Source organism: Thunnus thynnus, chromosome 5, assembly GCF_963924715.1.
Source record: "Thunnus thynnus chromosome 5, fThuThy2.1, whole genome shotgun sequence".
Classification (NCBI taxonomy): Eukaryota; Metazoa; Chordata; class Actinopteri; order Scombriformes; family Scombridae; genus Thunnus; species Thunnus thynnus.
In genome coordinates this window covers 16,997,433-17,022,531 of record NC_089521.1, presented here as the reverse complement: position 1 = coordinate 17,022,531, position 25,099 = coordinate 16,997,433, and the positions used below count along the sequence as shown (strand labels likewise).

Genomic DNA, 25,099 nt, shown 5'->3' with positions numbered 1-25,099 from the left:
TGTGGAAGTTACCTCAAATGTGTTCTGCTTACAGTAGGCCTTGATTCAATCGTGGTATACATATAATTCTAAGAGAAACTAGTACTATGAAACAGAAACTAAACAATAACATGACTGCCCAGCGACACAACATACTTAACATAACATATAATATGAATATATAATAAAAAGTTAGTAGCCTAGTTATTTCTTCTGAGCAGCGTCACCTAGAACAGTTAATGTTGCGCATGTCCAAGACAAAGCCTAACGCTGCCTTTAAGGACTATCTGAATACAGTCATCAAACGAGTAAGTGGCTTTGAGCATCTTGCTTTTTAACAATATAACAAAACACACCAATACATACTTCCCGTGCTTGGTATAATAGTATATTGGCTCGGATATGTTTTTAATTTTTCCAGTTAGAGTAGTTGTTATTTTGTTGTTTATTTTGTTAGTATTTCTACCCGAGGAAGATCAGTGGAACATTTGAAGTGGAAAGTACGAGTTTACGAGGTGTACATGAAGGCAGCACACACGGACCACTGAAAACTCATTCATCATCACGCGCTGTATTCTGGTCGAGCTAGCCGTTGGTTTTACGCGCTAACCAGCGACACGTTTTACGAACCAAGAAGTCGGTCGTAACGTCGCCCGTATAGCTGTAACCGTATCTATTTAGCCGTAATATCAGCCGCTGTATATTTGTCTAACTTTAGCGACACTTTCCTGTCTGGTGTGCTGGGAACTAACGTGTCGTGTTATGGGAGAGACACGGAGGTCAGGCGAGCTTTGGGCTGTCAACAAGAATGTCCGAGTAACACAAGCCTGCTGCCAGTTTGACAGCTGTCTGTTGATATTGTAGCACTGGTAAGGATGATACTGTTTGCACTGGGAACAGGAAGATGACAATGTTGTTACATAGGTGGCAGGATTGCAGTGTGATTGTAAAAACATGGCCGATCAGGTAGAGCTTAAGAGATTCTGACTGCAATGCAGTTAACCTAAGTGGCTTTTCTTGCTAGCTCTGCTTTGCTAACGTAATCTAGCTAACTGACAGTAGCTGCCGTGTTCATAAACGGTTGTTCTGTAGATAATTTTCAACCGAGTCTGTAAGCTATTTACGGTTAAACTGGAAGCATTAAAGTCTAGTTTAGCTGGGGGGAGCTGGCGTATTAGCTGGTGAGTATGCAAACAGAGGAAGGAACTCTTCACACTGTCAACAACATATGCCATGTAATTAGGTGGTCCACTCCTCAGTCCTCACCGTTGTTTGTGACAGAAGCCTGGATTATAGTAGGTGTCAGTTGAAAATCTGCAGATCGATTTATTATTATTGTTACAATATTTTCACAGATCAACTGAAAATTGAATCATGCCTGGGAAACTTAAGGCCAAAATAGTGGCAGGGCGCCACTTGCCTGTGATGGACAGAGCCAGTGACCTTACAGATGCTTTTGTAGAGGTGGGTAAAAGTGCTTGAACTGCAAAACTTATTGTTTTTTGTAATTAAATCGTTCACATCTGTAAAAGTATGTTTTAGGTTTGGTTTCAGGTTTGTTTCTACATTATTATTATTGTTAAAAATGATAAATTAGAGATTTCAAGCTGTGCTTTTATGTATTTTATTTTCCAGGTCAAGTTTGGAAACACAACCTTCAAAACTGATGTCTGTCCCAAATCCCTGAATCCACAGTGGAACTCAGAATGGTTCAAATTTGAGGTAAAATGTTTGATGAGCTTCTCTTTAAACTGTGCCAGCATTATTTTTAGTGCCTGCGTCACACAGATGAATTGCATTAAACCTTAGCTCTCCTAACCTCTGTTACACTCTCATCTAATGTCTTCTTTCCTTCTCCTTCCCTGGATATCTAGGTTGACGACGAGGACTTGCAGGACGAGCCATTGCAGATCACAGTGTTGGACCACGACACTTACAGTGCTAATGATGCCATCGGGAAAGTTTACATTGACATTGACCCACTGCTGTGCAGTGAGGCTGCCTCTGTCATATCCGGCTGGTTTCCCATCTATGATACTATCCATGGTACAATAATCAGCCTGTAGAACCACAATAATCACGTAGTTGTTGTTGATCCAGATACGGCTATTCCTTATTAGACTTTTTGTTTCTATTATTTGCTTTTAGGTATCCGGGGGGAGATCAATGTACTCGTCAAAGTGGAGCTCTTCAATGATTTGAACCGCTTCAGACAGTCCTCCTGCGGGGTCAAGTTCTTCTGCAGTGCGTCTGTCTTGATATTTATTACATAATTGTTTGTTTACAGTTTGGAAATACCACATGAAATGTGTGAGTGTGTATGCATAAAATGCATATTGACAGTATGTGATAGATGGGGCAGGAACCCATGAAGCAAATGTGTGAGAGTTTAATTTGAGTACAAAATAATTTTGTTTTACGCATAAAGTTGATCATCTTATTCAGACTTATAATTACTGATGGCTTTTCAGCAGAAAAGGTGTCATTTCCAAGATCAAAAAAACTACAATGCCAGCTAAAACAAATGGTTTGAAACAGCTGAGGAGAAAAGTAGAGGGAACTTTTTTCCATTTAATGTAAAATCATTTAACTCTGTGTGGTGTTTGTCTACTTCTGTATGGTAGCCACATCCATTCCACGGTGTTATCGGGCAGCGATGGTGCACGGGTTCGTGGAGGAACTTGTGGTGAATGAAGATCCAGAGTACCAGTGGATCGACCGTATTAGAACTCCTCGGGCCTCCAATGAGGCCCGTCAGAGGCTCATCTCTCTTATGTCTGGTAAGAAAATTCACAGTAATCCTCATTTCATGTTTGTAGAGTCTTCCCTGTTCTCCCCTCTCTTATTAATGTGGCTGTGTGTTACCCCCTGTGTAGGAGAGCTGCAGAGGAAGATAGGACTTAAAGTACTGGAGATGGGAGGAAATGCAGTGGTGGGCTACTTGCAGTGTTTCGATCTGGAAGGAGAGTCGGGCCTGGTCGTCCGAGCCATCGGTACTGCCTGCACACTGGACAAACTGAGCTCTGGAAGCGCCCCCAACACCAACACACACATGCACCCTAGCACAGCCCCTGCTTCCAATGCCTGCAATTCCCCTTCTAAGGATGGCAAGGAGTGAGTATGAACCAACAACACAAGCATGGACCCTGCCTCTTTTTATATGCAAGTTTCACTGCAAATTTAGTGTGTGAGAATGGAAGGAAAAGATGATCAGTGTGTGCATGAGAGGGAGAGCGTGTGGGCGAAATGTTAGTCAGTCTGTGTGTAGTCTAGCAGTTACTCCTGTGTGTGTCTCAGTATCTTTTGATTTCCCTTTGTAGATTGTTTGTCTATTGTGTGACGTGTATTGCATCACGAAACTAACAGCACACGACACATCCTGAGACACACACATGCACAGTGCACACACCGGCATCCTCAACCACCCCCCTCCCTTGTCTGCTCTTTTAGACCACTTCTTGCATGGCTTTCTGCTCTACCTCTGCATGTTCTAGTACTGCGTCTTTTTAGTGAGTATCTAGCACACACGTGTTCTGATCAGCCTCTAACAGTCTGTGTTTGTTCTGTTGTCCTCATCCTGGCTATTGAGTGGTTAGTTTGTGATTTCACTAGTCTCTGTAAGAATAATGTAGCAGTTGAGTGCATGTGTGTCTCTTATTAGCATTTATACAGTGTATCTGTGTGTGTGTGTGTGTGTGTGTATTTGTGTGTGTGAAATTGTGTGTATCAGGGATGTAAACACCTTTTGGTGATGACTTTGTTTCTGTTACAATTCCCCCACATGACCTGTGTGAATTTGATGAGAACATTTTTTTTTTTTTTTTGGGTGGGGTTCGATGACAGGAAATATATACTTGTTATGTACAAAAGTGGTTGGATGAAAGATAGCAAGGTTGATGATTTAGTACGATTACATCATCTTCTTCCCCTCCTCATCTCACTCCCTCCTCCAGTAACTTTGTTTTAGTTTGCCCATTCAAGTTGTAAAGAGACGATATGCTCAATGTTTTATTAAAAGTACTCTGTACACAATCTAAAACAGCTCAATGACTTCAACATATGTCATTTTCAATACATATTTCCCTATGCTTATTTCCTCTTTAACTGTTTATTCTTGAAACTAAAGTTACCCTGACTGAGAATTTTGCAGCAACATAAATGTTGTTGTTATTTTTACTAATAACTGTATTTTATTAATTCATTATTTTGAATGATCGCCTCCTGCTTCATGTCCCCCTTAAATATTCAGTTTTAACAAAAAGTAGATTATGGAAGCAGGATGCAATTTAACTACAGCTGCAAAATAACAATTATTTTAGTTATGATGATTAATCTATCAAGTATTTATTGATTAATTGTTGAGGTTGTTATTGTTCTTAGCTTACAGCTAGCCTTACTTCAGTATTGTTATCTGTTTTTAGTATTGTTTCGTCTAAAACTTTTTATGCTACTGTCTTGGTTTCAAGCCTCAATGGTACTTACCTGGTTAAATAAAGGGTAAATAAAAAAAGGGGGGTAAAATGTAAGAAAATAGTCGAACATGCCTACAAGATTCCAAAGCCTGAGATCAGGTCTTCAGATTGCTTTTTTTGTCCAACCAACAGTCCAAAACCTAAATATATTCCATTTACAATAATATAAAACCCAGAAAAGCAAAACATTCTAATATTTGATAAGCTGGAACTATTAAATGTTGGATATTTCTGCTTGATTATTGACTCAAACAATTAATCCATTATCAAATTTATTTATTTTGGTGTGTTTCAGCTTTAATGGGGACTTTTCATGGGGATACACATAAATAGATTCTCTTCTTTCTAGCATGTCCCTGTATACTTTAATATGTATGAGCCTCTTTGGGTCTCTTTTATCTTTTTGATCTCTGTTGTGTTTGCATCCCTGCTGTGTATGTCTGTGTGAGACTGAGATCTTTAGCTGAGAGCTATGCATGCGTTTTTTGCTGCTTACACATGGCTTTAAATGGAATAACAGGGTAAAGAGAGGATGTAAAAACACACCCTCTCTTTTCTGTTCTTTTCCTCTTTTTTTTTTTTTTTCCTTTTTCACTCTTGCAATGTTGTGGTGTTGTTTGTTGTGTGCGTTTCTTTCTTCCTCTCTGGCTTCATTCTGACTGGGACATTTCTTACTGCGTGTGTCCAAATCGGTCCTCTCTCTTCCTTTGTCTGCGTGCTGATTGGCCCAGGTCTCCCCTAGCCCACGGATGCCGCTCCACCCACAACAGCCCTGTGCATTCGGCCTGCAGCTCCCAGAGACTGTCCCAGAACTTCTCTGTCTCTGTTCCCACACTCATCTTCACTGGTATGCAGAGGCAGGGAAGGAAATAAGTGTAGGAGTAAAAGAAGTTGTTAGATATAAAAGAGAAGTAGATGGTGATGTTTGTATGTAGACTGAAAAGTGAATATACTTTTTTTTCTGGAGTCTGGACAGTTTGACGTAGTAGAAATATTGTAAAACAAGGCTCTAGCCAAAGACATCGAGACAAAGTAGGGAGGCAGACCCTTGCAGCTTTGTCACAGACAGACCAAATGTCTCCACCTGTCGTGTCTTTTCACACCGATAGGGGGAGGGTATACAGTATGCCACTCGAGTCAGCCTTCGTTTTCATTGGCTGTTTGCGACAAAAAGAGTCTAAGGTGTGGCTTTAACCCTGAGGAAAGGCTTGTGATCTCTCTACAGACACCTGACCTTTGCTTCACTCCACTGGGACACATGCTTCATGCTCGTCATCCTCTGTTGGATCTTATCTTGTGTTTTGCCATGTTGCTTTCCTTAGTTTGACTTGTGTGTGTGTGTGTGTTTGTTTTGTTTTTACATTTTGCTCTCCATGCTTGCTTTTTTGTTCTCCAGCCATCCGTAGCACCTCAAACACACCTCACCCAAAGCAAACAACATGACACATTAAAAAGTAACCTCCCCCACTTAATGGGTACACTCAACTGCTCCCACGTATGCAGACAAACACACACGCACATACACACACGCTCAGAGGGTGAGGTGATGACTGACGTGGATGTGTGTGTGTGTGTGTGTGTGTGTGTGTGTGTGTCATGTTCTCCCCCTGGCAGGCCGGTATTTGGTGAGGACCTGCCCTTGTCCTCCGGCCCGCCTACCCCTTTCAGAGCCCTTCCCACCTCCTCCTCCTCTCCTCCCCCCTTCTCTCCCTCCAAGCCATGCAGCCGCCAGTCCTCATCATCAGACACAGACCTCAGTTTGACGCCCAAGACGGGTAAGCACACGTGGCCCCATCCCCTCCCCATGTCATCCCTCCCTTCCCCTACACTTCATGTGGTGCTACTCTTGTGGTGGTTTTTGATTATTATTTTTTTAATTTTTAAATCTTTTCATATTTGAGTTTAACATTATTTTCTTTTGAAATGGTTTATCATATTTATTTAGCCGTGTTCCATCCTCCCCCTGCGCTCAGGGGTCTGGTGTGTTTTCTTTATTCACACTATTGGGAAAAAAAAATACACTAAACTTGCATATAATATATAAATATAGTGTGAAGACACACCAGATCTCTTTGTAGTAGTTCTGTCCCTCTGTTGTTGTGGCCTTTTAATAGAAGCACTGTGTCTCATGAGGGGCTGTTGTTGATATAAGGTCACTTCTTCATTAGCAACCATTATGGTTAATCATTGAGGAAAAGGTAAGTTCAGTCAAACTCTGCCACAAGGACAACTTGAGCACATTTTACCAGAGTTCTGTCTTAAATGCCACATAGCCTGAACGACTTTTTTACCAGACTGCGCCCCCCCGACCCTCAGGAGGGTACCAGCAATCCCCCAAGCCCACCTCCCTCCTCATTTCTTACTTCTCCACTACATTCTTTTTCTTGTTTTCTCATCTTCTGTTTCTCTTCTCCTTCTCTCCTGTATCCTCCAGTCACTCACCATTTCATTTATGTTAACTTGCCCACCTGCTTCTTTCGCATACCTGATTTCTCTACGCTTTTGTCCCCTTTATCCTCCTCACACCTCCCGTCACAGTTGTTGCACTTCTGCTCGCTTTCCTCATGGCTCTACCTGTCCATTCTCAATATATCTGTTTTTCTCTATGCACCTTCCATCTGTTTTTCTGCTGGATAGAGGAGCCCCAGCCAGTGAGACGCCGGCCTGGGATCTTCCTCTGCCCCAGCTCCCCCACCCTCTGCACAGACACTCTGTCCCTTCCTGGTACTGGCTCAGTGGGCTGTGGTCACGGCTCTGCCCCCAGAGCCACCACCCCGCCCCCTCCCTCCTCCATCCGCTCAGACTCTACCTTGCTGAGAAAGAGCGTGTCCTTCACTGAGGACCTGCTGCTGGCAGCCTCCGGTATAGTAGGACTGCTGTGTGTCATCAAGTAGAAGAACCTGATAACAGCGCAGTGTGAGCGCCTCTAATGTAACGACATCTTTAGGGTGGACAAGCCACAACAGACTTGTTCTCTGTGCAGAATATCACATTATAATTGTACACGGGATGAACAGCAGCACTGATCACATCCAGAAACATTAACTCCACATGCATGATATTACTGCTCAGTTGTGTTGGGAAACAACAATACTGACTGACAGTCTGACTCTCCTACCCCAGCACGCAGTTTGATATGTTTTTCAGGCGTATCCGTTTCTTAGTTTATCTAAATAAGACAAATATTTAGAGTAGGCTAGTCTTATGATGAGGAAGGAGCAGGAATATCTTCTGTTCTCAATTTAGATGTTTATTACAGTTCCAGTAGTTGATTTCACTTGATTTGTCATAATAACATTAATACTGCATTGTAATTATCAACTGAAAGTTTGGCTTTCTAGTCCATTGACGCATGTGCTAGAAGTGATAAGACTGAAGCCAGATTCTCCTCTGTGATCAGGAATGGGCAGTGGGGGCAGTGCCGGGAAGGAGGCGGGGCCCCTGAAGACTCTTCTTAGACAGCAGACGCAGACGGCTCTGGAGCAGAGGGTACGATGACGATCACACTCACACATGCTCATGCACACATATATACAGATTCACGCTGTGTGCAGACATTTGCAGCTGAAACGCACCGCAAACTGCAAGTCAAAGCATTGAATTTTATATGATGTTTTGCCTGTTCGGCTAGCCGTATCGATGCAAAACACAAAATAATAAAATGTGGTTTTATTTTATAGCTATGAGCAGCAATATATATCCTGCAAACTTGAACACTATTTTATTTCATTAAGAGTATTGTATCTTTTTAAAACTATCTTAGGTTTCTGTTTGTCTTAGAGTTTTAGAGATTTGCTAATTAAAATTCCGTTGTAGCACCTACAATGATGATTTTATGTCTTATGTCAATGCAACTCAAAACAGCGAGCTAATTGTTTTACTTTTGACAGTTGACTCTTGCAATTTATGGTGTGTTTCAGCCTCTGATGTCTGCATGTAAGATCAGACAGCTACTTAATGTCACACACCACTTTTTACATAGCTGTATTCTTTGTGAAAGCTCACAGATTTACACTGGTGAGGTGTTAAATGTTTTATAGGGAGTGGGTCTGTGTAAGAACAAGTAATGTTCCCTTTTTCTGTCCTCTTGACCACTTGTGCTACTCAGGGAGCGTCCTCCTCTGGGTTATTGTTAAACATCAGGGTATGTCCCATCAGCGTGACACTCTCTCTCCACCTCTCCCCTAACTCCCTGACCAGCTGATGGCCACCACCCAGTCTAAATCACCTCCTAACCCCGTCCCTCCTCTACTGTTTGTAGATCTCAAGAGGGGCAGGTCGGGTTGAGCAACATGCAGCGGGTCCTTGCGTGACCTCGCGTTTGCTTGGCTACCCACCGCACTCATAAAGATTCACAGACATGTTATGTGGAGGGCTGGAGAGGAGTTGTGTTCCCTTCAGGTTTGAAGGGGTGTGTGACTGTGGGTGTGTGCCTTCTGGATACTCATGTAGAACACCTCCTTCCTTTCTTATCCCGAGCCTTGATTTTTGGTTTCCTGCGTCGACGACGGGAATGAGCACGCTCACCTCATCACCTCATTCTTGTCTCCTTGCTCTGAGTGGGAGGAGCTGTCAGTCAAATTAGTAGTAGTATCTTCCTTACTGATTTTTGGACAAGAAAGAAGCCAATGCTAGTCCTCCTGCTGTCTCCCCACTAAAGACATTCATCAAATATACCTGCATGGTTGGAAATCCCAGTATGGTTTTCTCTAATGGTGGTCATCACTTCAACCTAGAATGAATACCAAGATGCTAACAAGCAGTCCAAGTATTCCCAGCTCTTCTTGTGAGTGAATGCATGGATCTGCATTACAATGTGTGACTGGAGGCAAAGGACCGGCTGTCCTGTCGGAGGATAGGGAGAAGCATGTAAAACAAAATCCCAATCCTCAGCCTGGACCTTGTCTGTGTGTGTTTGACTTTCAACTCCAAACCAAAGTAATGCATTTATATAGATTTGAAAGGATTGAATGAATCACTTGACCGGTGATACAATATATCTACACTTTATTGAAAAGATATTTTCTCAATCACTTCCAGATCTATTTGAAATGCTGTTGAGTTTTGTCTATACAAGTACAGGCAGAAATGGAGCAATTGGAGGAATCCTTGGGGGGGGTGCACCTTGCATGTGGGGGGGCGTACACCATCCCACTTCAGTCCTTGCTGCATGTTGGCACTTTCCTAGCACATTTTCCTAGTCTACACATAATACAGATTTATCTTGTATTTCTCTCTATTTTGATCATTTAAAATTCAGTTTTTGACTACAGTTAAGATTCAGTACATTTTGTTTGGGACTTGAATATTTTTTTTTCTTCAATACACAAAGAGAAACAACAAAATCTGTCAAGTCTGATGAGCAGTTTTCCTTTGATTTGATTTTGGCTCTCTGATTTACGATACAATTGGTTATATAGGGTCACTTATGGAAATCTTTGGACGATATGCACCCAAAATGTGCTACAATTAGTTTCTGCTAGTTTAACATTTGGTAAATCTTGTATCTTGAAATGTCTGACAATAACATTTATTTTTACTTGTATTACTTAAAACTAAACAAAGCAGGACATTCAAATCAGCTGTTCACCAAAAATTAGCATTTGAGCACACAGACAATAAGATTATGTATATACTTATAGAAAGCTATAGAAAAATATGATGAAATAGAATAATCATGAAACACTAAATGTGATGTGAGTGTTTTCCCCTGCCGTAAGTGACCTGGCTGCTTTCTTCCTGCAGGAGTTCCCCTTCTTCACTTTGACGTCATTCCCACCTGGTTTTCTGGTTCATGTGGGTGGAGTAGTCAGCGCTCGCTCTGTCAAACTACTGGACCGCATACACAACCCTGGTGAGTTCTGTGTACATAAACACACAATGTCCCAGTGCAGGTTGTCCATTGTCCTGTGAAACGATATGATTGAGCTCCTCCATTGACCTATCGTATGAGCGTCCAGTCTTGTTGCAACTGGCTCTCCTATGTGTGGTTCTAGTCCCTGTTTGCTTGTCCTGAAATACTGTGTCAAAACTTGAGTTATGTACGAAGCAACCGGTCCTAAACAGGTGAAAGCTGTTCCTGGTCACAGTCACAGGCTGCAGCTTTGTAGCATATTGGAAACAAAGTTAGGATAGGCTATCATCACCTGCATCAAACGGTTTTACAGATAGGGGCAACTTTCACCTTGTGGTTTGATTGACTGGCTTTGTGTAATGTATAGTCTGTGTGCTGGTCATGTGATGGCTGTGTGTGTGTGTGTTTGTGTGTGTGTTTGTGTGTACCCGCTGTGTTGTTGTGTGTGTGTGTGTGCGTGCGTGTGTGTGTGTGCGCTATAATGTTGCCCCCGGAGGTGAGGTGCAGTAGTGGTGCATGGCTCCAGTCTGTTGCTTGCTGCTTCTTCTGTGTGGTGTTGTTGGCTGCGGGTGGCGCTGTGGTGAGGTACTGTGGTATCTTATTTATGCTCTGCTGCTTTGAGTTTTAAAATAGGCTTCTTATCTCTGTGTTGAAATTCTAATGTTTTCTTATACAATGTAGACTTGATTAGTCTTATATTGATGATAATGAGACATTTGCTCATTAGGTATTACCTGCCCTTTTTGAAGGTGTTAGATTCCCCCCGGGCAGCATCAGTAATTTTCATTGCTCGGTTCACTAGACCCCTTTTAATTTGAGGATGTCTGAGAATTTAGGGAAAAGGGAGTGCTGATGAATGTGGGCTGGGTTAGGAGAAGCAGGGTTCTTTTCAGAGGTGGACAGGGGAAACAAAATAAGCTGCACAAAAATGACAGTTGGCAACAACACGTCTGTCATTCAATGATTAAACCTACAGTCTTCCTGTCTAAAGTAGGGAAATTGGCACTGTTTTCATGCCCTGGTCCAAATAGCAGGCTTAACTTGCAAACCATTCTGAAAAGAGCCCTGTTCACTGTTAGTATGTCATGACTTTATCTACAGACTATATTAAAGGTACCCTGTGGAGTTTTTGACCACTAGTAGCGCCATGGAGCCCTTGTTTTGTTTGTATCGTGCACAAGGATGCATATGTACGTGTGCAATACTCATGCCGATCCTTTCACACTATTTCACTGATCGACAGTTTGTGGTGATAACGCTTAAAGGCAGTGAAGAAGACTGCCAGTGAGTAAACATGAAGGTAAACAATGCAGGATTTAAAATATTCAAAAAAGGAGCTTCATAAATGTTTTGAGGAAAGAAATGCATTCAACACGTTTATTACACCCTACGGACATACACGATAGGCTTTGGTGAGAAACACTAAATGTAAACATAACTTTTGTTTGTTTACAAGAAAACTCCACAGGGCACCTTTAAGTTTAGAGAGTATACTGTGAGTTATGGCGCAGTCAGACCCGAAATCTGCCCGGCAAAATTTACTCACATGGTGGCCAAAAGCAGGGAGACAGGAATTGGCATAGATCAAACATAAACTAAGACTAATAAATAGGATTTCACAAAGTTGTTAATTATACATCGGTTTTTTTTTAACATTTTACTGTAACCTCTGTCATTGTCCTTACAGTCAATGTAGTCATACAGCAGCTCTTCTTCTCTGCTGTCTGTATTATTTTGCTGTGAAGTTATGAATCAAGAATGTAAACAAACAATATTTTCCGATTGAGGGGTCAATCCCACCCCTTCTCTCAAACTGGTTGCACATCGGAGAGCTCGTGTTTTGCCACGTTTCACATAAAAATGAATGGGAAGTGAAATCCAGTCTGACTGCGCCTTTAGATTGCTACTGCATGCTCCCTTTTCACATTATGTAGTCTTCTCTTCTCCTTAAATCTTCTCCAAATTTGAACAGGGCCTGTAGCTTTTCTCATCTCTATTCTCTTCTTTTCCTCGTCAGTCTTGTTTGAGATTGTGTTAGTAGGCCTGAATTTAGTTGTCTTTGCATAGTGACTGTGGAGTGCTGTCTGTCTCTGCATAGTGACTGTGGAGTGCTGCTGTTGTGCTGTGCTTGTTTGTTAGACTGTCTCTTCTTTTCTTTTTCTCTCTTTCTGTACTAACGGTGTGTTCTGGCCCAGCCTTGGGTAACACGCGCTCATACAAACTGCTAGACTGGAATAGTGTCACTGCAGGTATTTCCCCCCTTTTACTGCTCTCACCCACAGGAGTGATGGCAGCTCAGTGAAATAGATGAGTCTCTTTTGTTAAACTTGCACTTAACACTTAACAACTTTGACCCCAACTTGCCCAAACATCTACAAACAAATTCAATATAAGCCTGATAATGTATCGCTGAAAACTGATGAATTCAGTGAGCTGCCATTCTTCTCTCTCTAATCTGTGTGAGTGTGTGCTGAGCTGAGTTGAGCATGCGCTGTGTCCCCCACCCCACCCCATCCAGCCTGGCCTGGCTACCCCCCCCCTCCCCGGCTACCCCCCCTCACACCCAGCTCATCCTGCTGCACTGAAGCACTGCAGCTCTTCCCTAACGTTGTCCCAGCGCTGTTCTAATGCTTCCTGAATCGGCATCGTGGTCAAACCTTTCTAGACCAGAGGAGGTTTAGGAGGTTTACTCTGTGACAAAGAACCACTGACCGGGCATGTGCATCCCTAACTCACTGGGCCGTATTCATACTGAGAGAGCGAGAGAACGAGGAATGGATGGATGGATGGATGGAAGGCGGGGTGATAAAATGGGTGGCAGTATAGGAAAATTTGAAAAATGCATTTGGGATGTATGATGGGGAAAGAGGTGAGCTCGGGGTAATGGAGGAAATATGATAGCACTCAGCGATCTCTACCTTTTAAAACTACATTTGATGGACTCTGGTGAATGAATATGGCCCTTCTCTGCCCATGAGCGTGCACATGGTCATGAGCGTGCACGTTGGTGAGCCTGTGCCTGTGTGACATCCTGCTTCTGGTTTAAAGGAACCCACTTGTGGGCCTGATGCCTGACCATCAGTCATTATTCTTCATCTCTTCAGTTACCACCCCCCCCCCCTCCCCCCACCCCCTCCCATTCATTCCCATCCCCTGTCTCACCAAGCAGCTGAGTTTCTCTCTCTTTCTGGGGCTCCGTCAGCATGTGGCCCTCCCAGGGAGTCATGGGGTGCGGCTCAATACTCTAATGTAGCTTCCTTCTTCGTTCAGTGATCTCGAACTACCAAACGAGTGAAACTTTAACCCAAACAATTAGGCTCTTCTGAACAGTGCTAATAAAACCGAGGTGGTAGTGGAGCAAAGCCTCATGAGACTATTGAAACACACCCATGGTTTAGCCTAAGTATGATGAAGGCTCAATCCCTTTGACCTTAAAACCTTTGTCACCAGGTTAGGAAACATTTTTCAGCACATCAGGCGCACAGTGTCTTTTATATAACGACTCTTTTACCAACAAACAAGATTTTCTTTCTATACCACCACAGCCAAAACATACCTACAGGCTGCCTCCTTTCTGTCAGTGTGGCTGAGGGAAAGGAGACATAAAGAAGAGAGAAACAATCAATTTGGTTTTAGACAATGTGCAAAGAGAATATTAAACACACACACACACAGCTAAACTATCCATTGACTTTGCCTTCATCATCATCCTCAAATTGTCATAAATCATTCTCATTGTCACTTTGTTTTACAAAATGATAGTTGGTTTTGGCTTGCTTTGATACACCGTTTAACCCATGAATCACCAGAAAATACAACCTGTACTGTTTTTGCTGTCTGTTTATTTTCTGGTAAGTCATAGAAGTCCAGATATCAGATTAGATACAAACTTCAATGTCAAATTTCCTGTTAACATGTTTGTACCTGTCAGGGTAATCTTTTTTTTTTAATCTAACTTGTTTTACAACAATTAGTTAGGTTTAGTGTTAATTCATTATTATCTAGACTGTACTGTTCAATGACGTTTTGATAGGTAATTCATCTGAAATCTTTTGAAAGCTGTTTGATTCAGAATTTTGTGTTTTTCAGATGAGCCAGAGACTCGTGATGCCTGGTGGGAAGAGATTCGCCAGGAGATCAAATCTCATGCCAAAGCTCTTGGTTGCCATGCTGTTGTGGGATACAGTGAGAGCACCAGCATCTGGTGTGTAGTTATACACACACACGACGAATTCCCTTCTCTTTGTAACTCCAGCTTTGACATGTCCCTGTGTTTAGCTTCTTCAGGACATATATTGTTGAATCTCTTTGTTATAAACCAGCTTGTCATTTGCTTTAATTCACAAATGTGCTCTCTTCTCCTTCTCTTACTCTCCCCCCCTTTCTTTCTTTCTTGATCTCTCACCTCCCCTCAACATAGTGAGGAGGTGTGTATCCTGTCAGCGTCGGGCACAGCAGCCATCCTGAATCCTCGGTACATGCGGGAAGGCTGTCTAGACATTGGCAGCACCGACCACAGGTTGTTTTGATTGAGATTTAATGTAAATCCATGTATGTGTACAGTTTGTCAGTACAGATTGAAATGAATTGTGGAGGCTGATACCAGATGGTGTGTTTTGTTCGCCAGGTTCGAGGAGCCGTCTCCCCCGAGCTGTGGCTTCTGTCACATACCGTATGATGAACTCAACATGCCATTTCCTGCTCAGCTCACCTACTGTTACCACTGCAGACGACAAAAGGTCTCAAATATATTTTCTTGTATTAAATGAAAGGCTCCTATATGTTGAAGATGTCTTTGGTTTTCCACTGTGTAAACTCAGCTTGGTGGAAAAGAAAAAAAAAAAAAGAATTCATTATGTTTTTGTTTTTTTTTTTTTTCAAGGTTCCTGATGTGCTGTTCACAACAATTGACCTGCCATCAGAAGCAGCTGTCACAGGGAAGGGTTGCCTTATCCAGGCCAGGTATAACACCTCACAGTTAAATGGCTCCACATCCTTTGAAAATGATGCCGATACTGAGAAGAAACACACCTAATTAAATCAAATCAAAACTTGTATTACTGTTACAAACTTACATTAGCCTTTTAGAAATGCCAAATGCTTTGGCTCACATAAAAATCATAAAGAAATTTAGCACTAAATAACTTATAAACCAACAGAGATATTTCAACTAACAGTAACTTGATTTATATGATTTTAATAATACAACAACTAAGTTATAGTATAGTAAGTATGTTGCGCTTAGTTGAAATTTAAAAGTTTTGATTACTCAAAACTAATTTGATTCAACTCTGATTGTTAGCTGAAAATATCTTCCCAGCAGCAGAATGTAGGCTGCACAACACGCCTCCAAAAATGGAGCCTTACATCAAAGACATTGATCAAAACGAGTTAATGCCAGTGTTTGTTGTCTTCTAGACTGTGTCGTTTAAAAAAGAAAGCCCAGGGAGAAGTGAATGCGACGGCCATCTCCAACTTGCTGCCTTTTATGGAATACGAGCTACACACGCAGCTGATGAACAAACTGAAGCTGCGGAGCATGAATGCTCTGTTTGGTCTACACATACAGATCAGTGTCGGCGAGAACATGCTCCTTGGTCTGGCTGTAGGTGGACATTTTAAACTACAAATTTCACCTGACATACACGTGTTTTGCTGCAACACAGCCCTTAAAATATATGTGTGTGTGTGTGTGTGTTCAGTCTGCCACAGGAGTGTATCTGACAGCCCTCCCCGCACCAGGGGGCATTCAGATTGCGGGGAAGACTCCTGGTGACCTGAGCAATGAGCACCACATCTTGACCATCCAGAAAAAGATCAACGACACTGTAGCGAAGAACAAAGAACTCTATCAAATAAACCCTCCGGTGAGACGCACAACACACCCGCATGTGAATCTGCGGAAGACACGTTTTGTGATTAAGTCAGCAAATCCCCCCTTATTACGCCAGGTTTTCACTGCTAAGTAAATTTGGGATTTTGTGATTCCCGTAAGCCCACAGCCCATGACATAGTCAGGGTGAAAACCCTTCAATACAAAAGCAAATCCACTCAGTTGTCAGTTGATTAGCTACACCCAGCTAAAACTAATGCAGTCTTATACAGTCTAATATTTAGTCTACCCTCATTGATGTAAATAGGTAAGCAAAATATTATAACACACATCACCATTCGATAAGATCTCCCTAAAAGAGTTGTAAAAAAAAAAGAACATTATAACCTACATAAATGTAGCATTTGTTGCAGAACTGGTGTATTATACTTCACTAGTTTTAGCTAGGTGTACCTAATAAACTGGCAACAGAGGGTTAACAGTATTTGGAACCTGTTTCAGCCAGATTGTGGTGTTGGAAACATACAGACATCCCCCTGATACACTTTTTATTCATTTACCTGTGTCGTAAATGAATAATATTTACGACAGTTGTCCTATGATATAAAGATGTACCTTAGGATATCTTTATACTGCAAATAGGACACCAATAGGCATGTCTTTTGGACTTGGATGAAAGATGCCAGATGAATAATATCTACAATTTATGGCCATCAAATTCTACAGATTTGTGCCTCTTTGTCAGTGTCACAGCAAGTTGATGAGCTTTCATTTTATAATTGTTAAAATAATGTAATCATACATTTTTTATATATATATATAGTCTGTTCTCTGTAAATCATGATAAACTTACCCCTGTTGTCTCTCTCTGGTCATTAAAGAAATTATTTGCCCTGGACCCTGAGGTGTTCTGCGGCATAAACATGGTACTGAGCACGCCAACTTTTAGCTGTGAGACACAGCAAAGCATGACAAATACTTCACTCTATTAATCGCAATTCTACACCACCTATACTCTGTATAACAGCTCTTAACCGGGGACATTTGGGAGCAGGACAATGTGTAACCCACTCCAGAGTCACCTCTTGAGGGCAACCCACTGTAGCCTCATTGTATTATTGTATTTGTATTTTACCCCGCCCATTCACACTCTCACATGTGTATGTTTTTAAGGCGTGCGTGTGTCTTTTGTGCCACTCCTTAGTCTTCCAGATTCACATTCAAATTAACACCAGCCATGTGTGTGTGTGTAGTGGTACATCTGATTGGGTACTTGAGTGAGTGTGAGCATGTGGTGTGTTTATTAACATAGTCATTCTACTAGCTATACAGTCTGGACAGATGTGGGATTGCAGATGGTGGGCTGCTGTGATGTTCTGGTGTTTACCTTGATATCCCATCTGCTCAGACATCACATCCCTTTGCTTGCAGGAGTTGACAGAGGAAGCGGTGGGTTCTCCGATCCCTGAGCCCAGACAAAGATCCAGACTTTTTCGCTCTCACTCAGAAAGCTCTGATGAACTGTCAGAATTGGACCTCTCCCATGGGAAGAAGGATGCCTTCGTCCTGGAGGTGTGTGTGCTTCTAAAAATAAATGACATTGATATGTAACTTTCATGGACAAGTGTAACTATTTGCCGTCATTTCTATAGATTGACGACACTGATGCTGTGGAGGACATCCACTCTCTCCTCACTGATAACTCTCCCCCTACAGGTATGTGCCATGTACTCACTTCACAGCAGTTACGACAGATCACGCCCTGTACATGCTCAGTTAGTTATCTCCTAATAAGGTCAAAGCTCTAATGAATGTCATTACTTATTATGTCTCCAGGTTTCTACAGCTGCAACACTGAGATAATGCCTGGGATTTACAACTGGACTTCGGGAGTACAGGTCATTCTTTATTTTACACTGTTGCTACCTTCACAGATTAAACACTTCATTAAACACTAAACATTTCGAGGCTATTTTCATGGTCTTTCATTGGTAAAATGAGAGTTTTTTTAGCCTATGCATATTTGGTATTTTCCAACCAGTCGACACATCTATGTTAACAGAAAAACTACAATTTGAAGATGATGACGATTGCAATTCTGCAATAAGGAAATGTACCCATTACTGTACCCTAATTTAGAACACCTTTGTCTTTTTTTATAAGTATATAATGTGTATGTGTGTTTCTGTTTTACAGATGTTTTCATCAGTGAGGGTCTTTAGGTTGAGTAATGCCAATCTTACTAATCAAGGCTTGAACAAGATCTTCACCGACCTGTGTGAGAATCTGCTAAGGGTAAGAAACCCTGTTGAGCATCAAGTGATTACGCCATATGTAGGACCATGCTGATGCTTTGTAATGGGCTTGTTGGATAGATCAGGCCTTTATAATGATTAATATTGTATTTTCAGTAGTTTTGTTTTCAGTTCGGAGTTATAAGTCTTTCAATTTCTTGTGTTTGTTTTAGAGTTTTTACTTCAAGCTGCGCTCTATGATCCCCTGCTGTCTTTGTCATCTCAACTTCACTGTAGCAGTACCAGAAGAAGAGCTCATACAGGTGAGCATTCGCAGGCTATCTCTGATTTATGAAATTGTATCAAAACAAAAACGATAGTAATACTGTCTACGCTTTTTTCAAATGGTTCCCTCTACTCTCACCTTCTACTGTACCACTCTGGCTGCCTCCCAGGTTGTAGTGACAGCGGTTGCCATGACATTTGACAAGGACCAGACCCAGGAGAAGCCAGCAGACAAGACTATCACCAAAGGTCTGTTGTTTTAAAGTTTGGGTCATTTTTATTTTTCCTACTCACCAAAAATCATAAAGAGTTTCAAATACATTTTTTATGTCTGTGCATGTGGTTAAAAGTTATATTCAACAGTGAGATCTTAGTTTAGTTCAGTGTCTGGGTGGCTGTGTGATCAGTGGCAGCTCTGCTCAAAAGCAGGGAGGCACGCTATCTACAGCACATACATCGTACTTGTTAGTCTAGTGTTAATAGCTTTTGTTGATGAAAAGTAAAAGTACATGCTAAATCCTAATAACTGGATTATCATGTGACGCTACATTTTCTAATATGTACACATTCATATTAGTCCACTGTGTCTGTGGGTGAGTGGAAGCTACAGATACAGTGGATTAAGTTTTAATGGATTTTTTTTGTAATTAGTCAAATTAGTGAGTGAAATGTAACATATACAGTAATTTGATGGATGGATCTGCATGGACCACTTGATCTGAGCTAAGACACTAACACAGTATCAGTATTTAGTGAACCTTGAAACAACATGCAGAGACATAAAAAGGCTTTTAAGAGTTTGTCTCAGCAGTAGTGAAGTAGGAAAACACAGAACTTTTTAAGACCATAATAGTCGAAACACTTCAACGCATTTAAGAAACATCACTTGTGTTGTATTGCGTGTTTGAAATCAGAGCTGAAGCACCTGGATGATTGTGTATGCGTGTATCTTTTCAGGGTCCAGTGAGACTGAAGAGCAGCTGCAGTTTCCCTTGGAGCTGTGCGCAGACTCGTCATCCACCAACAATCAGCCATCATCCAAAATCTCAGGTAGCCTCAAATTCTTTTTCATATTTGCTCCCCGACCTCCTCCTCTGCCCTGCTTCACTAACAGGCATTGCCCATCTGCTCCACTAACACTTCAGGTACAGTCTCTTTACTCACCCCAGCTGCAAAACTCTGCCAAAATCAGCTGGTTGTGGTTCGCTCAGCAGGTAAATAAACAGTGTGTTCTGTTTTTGCCGTGAACTTAGATGACAGTGTGATGTTGTCTGGAGATGTTGTACTCCTGCAGACTATAGATGGAGCAGTTTGATGTACAGAACATTTTAGATTTAGAATGAAGGTTACAGCATTGAAACACCTGCTGAGTGGGAAAGGGATTGACGCCGATCCCTTTTGGCTCTCTGTCAAGTGCAAAGGTAAACTTTTGATGTTTGTGTGTGTGTGTGTGTGTGTGTCTGACAGGTCTCCCAGAGAGTACCAATGTCTCATCCAGAGGTAAGCTGCCCTTCTCGTTTACCATCTGCCCCACCTCTCTTCTACCAAAACTACTACACTGCTCTGTTTTGACTTTTCATCCTTTTGTCTCGGACAGAATTGTCCTGCACTGCTCCCAGACCTCATCCACTTTTGTTCTTTTCTGTTCTTCTGTTCGTTTTTTGGTGTCTTGTTTTGTTTTTGTTTTGTTGTTGTTGTTTTGTTTTTTTCTTTTCTTGTTATCGTTGTTGTTGTCGCGTGTATGTATGTTTGGGTGTGTGCGTTTGTATGTATGTATGTATGTGTGTGTGTGTGTCTGTGTGTGTGTGTGTGTGTGTGTGTGTTCTCTCCAGCTGCCTCCGTTGATTACGGTTCCTTTGCAGACAGATGCAGCACCTGGCTAGAGCTGCTTAGGCTGAAAGCTCACACCATAAGACGGGGATCAGTTAAGACAAGTAGGAGGACACAGTCTCTAGCACACTCTGGTGATCATACCCACAAATACAGAACACAGTTTCACAAGCAGTCTCACACACACACACACACACACATACACGCACACATGCTCGCATCAATCACACACCCCTCCATGCATGCCGCTGGGGGGCGGAGCATCGTAAATCAAGCACCAGCTTTTTAGCTAGAGTGTGAAAGTTGAAGCCCCGCCCCTCAGAGGGATCCACAATTAGCAGCTTGGCTTTGAAATTCCTGTAGCCATGGTAACCATGATGACAAATGAATAGGAAATGATTTTTTTTTTCCACATTTAGCGAGCACCTCTTTTTTTTCTACGCACTTTATCTACTAGATCTGTAAGCAATTTGATGACAATTAATGGAGGAATCCCTTCGATTTTTCTCTGCATTTGCATTAGAGGATGAGAAAACACCACATGATTTGAAGAATATAAGAATGCTGAAACGTTTCATGTCTGAATCCTACAACTTTTAACACATACAATGTGCTAAAGATCGTGGTGGGGTGGGGGACAATGCTTTTCTGCAAGAACTGGTATGATTTTCAGTCCTGTGCACAGTAAGTGAACTGCAATGTGTGGCTCTGAAGGTTCCTGGTTAGATGGATGTAAGCCACATCAGGTAAATTTGCAGTAGTGGAACGAACATCTTTCACACTCTAGCTCATGTACATGTGCCCAGCTCAGCTCATAGCTGTCTCTGTCCGTCTCCATTTCTCAAGCCTCTTTCACAAATGCAAACAGATATAAATACTCTCACATATCAATTGTGCTGCAAATACTGTATTCACACATGTAAACATACACAGCTGTGCCCAGGTCTGTCTGTCTGTCTGCAGACACTGTGTAACTGTCTTGTCTGTTTGCCTCAACTGCATGAAACGCATGTGAAACTGCATGGCACTGCACGCTTTCCAAGTGATTGTCTTGTTACAACACCAACACACCACTGCATGTAAATTCACGTGTATCTGACGCACACATACAACTGACTTACTCACATACAAGTGCACACACACACATGCGTTACCCCTGCTGTGCAAACGCTAACAGGATTGCATTTTTGCACGCACATTTGACATCGACATTTCCTCCCGCTTCAAAGTTCATATTGGCTTTTAATTTTTATTCATATTTTTGAATGTTTTCTGGTATCTCCATTCCCCTTTTGTCTTTTTTCTTTCCCCCTTCTATTGTTTCTTTTCTCGTCTCCCTCCTTTGGACCCCTCTGCTCTCTCTCAACCTACAGTGTCATCTTTGGATCGCAGCAGTCCACTCCCCGAGGGACGTTCCCGCTCGCTGCGCTCCACCCGCTCGTTTGGAGGAACCTCGGTCACCGTGGTGAAGATGACACCGCTCTCCTTCCTTCCTGGGTTGCGCATCATTAAATACCTCGGGATCATCAACATGTTCTTTATCAGAGAGACGACATCGTTACGGGAGGTAAGAAGAACACACCACGCGTATAAGCCCTGGGATCATCTTATACAAGGTGTATGCATACCTATACACATGAAACGTGTGTGTTTTTCTTCTGCAGGAAGGCGGTGTTAGTGGCTTCCTCCATTCATTCATAGCAGAGGTGTTTGCAATGGTTCGAGCCCATGTAGCAGCCCTTGGTGGCAATGCAGTAGTCTCCTACAGCATGAAAGAGTGTATGTTGATGGAAAATCCAAACAAGAACCAGGTAGCCAACGCACACATTTAAACATAAATGCAAAACAGAACTATTTCATCCTCAGACCTGACAGTCTTTAGTGTTTCTGTGGTTTAATCTTCCTGTCTTTGCTCCTCCTCTAGGCTCAGTGTCTCATTAATGTGAGTGGTGATGCCGTCATCTGTGTCAGGGAAACGGACCAGGAGCCCATGCCCTCAGTGACAAACATAGGACAGAGCAGCAGTAGCGGAACTGATGGGACTACATGACAATGAAACATGGACCCTCACTCTGTCTGCAGGACACATAATATGAGGACACACTCTCTGAGTCTAGCCGTCCAAATATGAGTAATTTATGTCTGCCTTAAAACTTTGTAAAAGATCCAAATGTCTGGACATAGGTAACAAAGAACAAATTCTCACACACACAAACATGCAGTCTGTATTAACATGGAAGGTGCAGGATGTTTGTCTCTGTGTTTTTTATGTACATTAACAGAATTTTTGCAGGAGATACTGACATGGTTCTTTTGTAATTAGGTCACCTGAGAGTATTTCAAGACTCATTGGTTAAAACAACAGCCAAAGGACCCCTTTGCATCGAACTGTTGCCTGTGTTTTGCAGCCGTCCATATGGGTTTCACCCAAGGATACAGTATCTTGGCCATCCCTTTGTGTGTGGGCACAAGTGACACTTAAGGCAGCTATGACTAATTTGTCCATCCACAGATCACAGGAGTCACCGGCCAGACGGCCATGCCAAAAGGGACACCGCTATAAACCATGAAAAGATTTTAATGCAGTCAGATTCTCCCTCAGTGTTCTCGCTCTTGTTTCGAGTAACTTGCAGATTAAAGTCCCATCTGTCCATTTCAGTTTGGCCAGATAATCACTGTGCCGGGCAAGGCATGTATTTAAATTTCAACATGGCTTGTGCTCCTCCTAAAAATAGAAAATTCGCCCCAGAATATTTTGGAAATTTTAAAGCTAGAAACCAAACAGCCCAAATCTGTGATGCCATTTTATTATAATTATCTAATAGTTAAAAATGTCTAAATTTGTTTTGTGTATAAATTAGATTTTGTATTGCTTTTGTTGATAATCTTCATTCTAACTTTCACAGTATTGCTCACAAGCACAGATAATCAAATTTCTTTAAAGTGTCAAATAATGAAGTCGCAGTTTAGTCTTGTTTTTATTTCCACGAGGGACATGACAAGTTACATGCATCTCTAACAAACAGGCCGAGATTACATGCATATATGCACATATTTTTGTAGGGTGAGGATTTTCATTTAATAACAGGCATTACTGAGCAGTCCAATGACAATGAATAAATCTATAAGAAATTTTTTTATTGTTTTACCTTGAAGTGGTAAAATTAAATAGCATAATTTCTATGCCTGGTATTCACTCACATCTAGAGTGGGCAAATGTCAAGTGAGTATAAATGGAACAGACATATATATTGAGACAACTCAATATATATATATATATATATATTGAGATAGTTTTGACTGAATTAAACCTTCGGTTGTGTTTATTGATGCAACTGTTGCTTCACTTGCAGCTTTAGGGTCAGTTTCTATTATAGGTTCTTGCTGTCAGTGTCAAATTTCACATCTCTTTGTCAAGCTTCATCTCTGTTGTTTGCCATGTATGGTCTGAATTTTAATCCTGCTACTGATCTATACACCTGACATTCATGTCCAATGCTGGAAAGAAAAAAAACATCTCTGATGTAGGTTCCACTTAAAAAATAAAGGTTGTAAATGTTCTCTAAAATCATATTTTTGTAGCATAAAATGTATGAAACCTACTGCTCGTTTTGCCTGTGCAATTAACTCCTGATGTTTTGACTCACTGTGTCAGAGAATTAGTGGTACTCTAACCTGTTTCTGTAATGAGCAGTTTGTGATCAGTTTCCGATATTTGTGTCTAAAACTTGAATGTACATACTTAGATGCATATGCTTTCTGACTAGCAGCATGCAGACCCACTTTTTATTGCCATGAATCTGTATGCTTGTCTGATAAGTCTTGCACAATAAACTCAGTCAAACAAGAGGCTTCTGTTTGTCATCCTGAATCAAAACTGTGAACACCCACACTTATTAATAAGCAAGAATAAAACAAATGTATACTGTATAAGCCCATTGCTACTGAGAAGGGCTGCAACTAATTAATATGCCTTTAATATCTACAATTAATCGGTCATTTTCTTTGCTAAGATATATTTTCTCTAAAAATATTCTTCCATAAGTATTTCAGCCAGAAATCTAAAGAAATTAAATTTATTAAGTCATGCTTTTTTCCCAAATATTGAGTGATTGGTTGTCAAAATTGTTAAATTAATTTTCTTTCGATGGATTAATCGACTTTACGGAGTGCCAGTACTTTGCTAATGTAAATTTTGTAATTTACAGTTTTACAGAGTAATATAAGGAACAGTGTTAACAGATAAAGTGTACAACTTGTGGTAGGTAATTAATTTATATTATGTTATCATATATTTTGATGGTTCATTTTTAATAAAACGACAATTTCAACAGTTTTGTTTGTAAACTAGGCTGAATTTTCAGTTTACAGGGCGCGCGTTTAATGTTATGTTGTGATGCGTCACCTAGCAACATTAGAAACTTAAAAAGATAACCCATAAACAACTGTCGTAAAATATTAGCCTAAGTAATTTCATAAATATCGACTAAAATTGACTATTTTCATCGTATAACACACATTGGTTTTTCGGGAGCGACGAAACTTACAAAAAACAAGTAAACACTGCACACAATTTTATCCCAGGCACCTTGAATGCAGCATAAAATTCACG

General features: G+C 41.4%; 1 protein-coding gene across 9 annotated transcripts; it reads left to right on the top strand.

Moving 5' to 3' along the window:
* The first annotated feature begins 515 nt into the window (after positions 1-515).
* c2cd5 (C2 calcium dependent domain containing 5) lies at positions 516-24,336 on the top strand. Of its 9 annotated transcripts, XM_067589617.1 has the most exons (31): positions 516-848; positions 1,335-1,443; positions 1,615-1,701; positions 1,854-2,025; positions 2,128-2,223; positions 2,604-2,759; positions 2,856-3,093; positions 6,066-6,226; positions 7,089-7,313; positions 7,852-7,940; positions 10,197-10,305; positions 14,395-14,509; positions 14,726-14,824; positions 14,933-15,044; positions 15,188-15,267; positions 15,724-15,910; positions 16,008-16,172; positions 17,020-17,064; positions 17,570-17,710; positions 17,791-17,854; positions 17,975-18,036; positions 18,335-18,433; positions 18,606-18,695; positions 18,828-18,906; positions 19,615-19,707; positions 19,803-19,871; positions 20,125-20,157; positions 20,490-20,621; positions 21,861-22,054; positions 22,152-22,298; positions 22,412-24,336. In XM_067589617.1, the coding sequence occupies exons 2-31, from the start codon at positions 1,354-1,356 to the stop codon at positions 22,535-22,537; spliced, it is 3,555 nt and encodes a 1,184-aa protein (XP_067445718.1). In that variant the 5' UTR covers positions 516-848; positions 1,335-1,353; the 3' UTR covers positions 22,538-24,336. The 9 variants fall into 9 exon arrangements, with proteins under 9 accessions (XP_067445718.1, XP_067445726.1, XP_067445719.1 ...); XM_067589625.1 differs by lacking the exon at positions 17,020-17,064 and having other exon boundaries at positions 20,490-20,591; XM_067589618.1 differs by lacking the exon at positions 17,020-17,064.
* The last annotated feature ends 763 nt before the right edge of the window (positions 24,337-25,099 follow it).

Excerpts from the sequence above, each read along its gene's own strand:
- c2cd5 (XM_067589617.1), top strand. The coding sequence starts at position 1,354 with ATGCCTGGGAAACTTAAGGCCAAAATAGTGGCAGGGCGCCACTTGCCT. Across the intron at positions 7,941-10,196 it reads AGACGGCTCTGGAGCAGAGG|GAGTTCCCCTTCTTCACTTT; the intron begins GTACGATGACGA and ends TTCTTCCTGCAG. Across the intron at positions 15,045-15,187 it reads ACCACTGCAGACGACAAAAG|GTTCCTGATGTGCTGTTCAC; the intron begins GTCTCAAATATA and ends TTTTTTTTCAAG.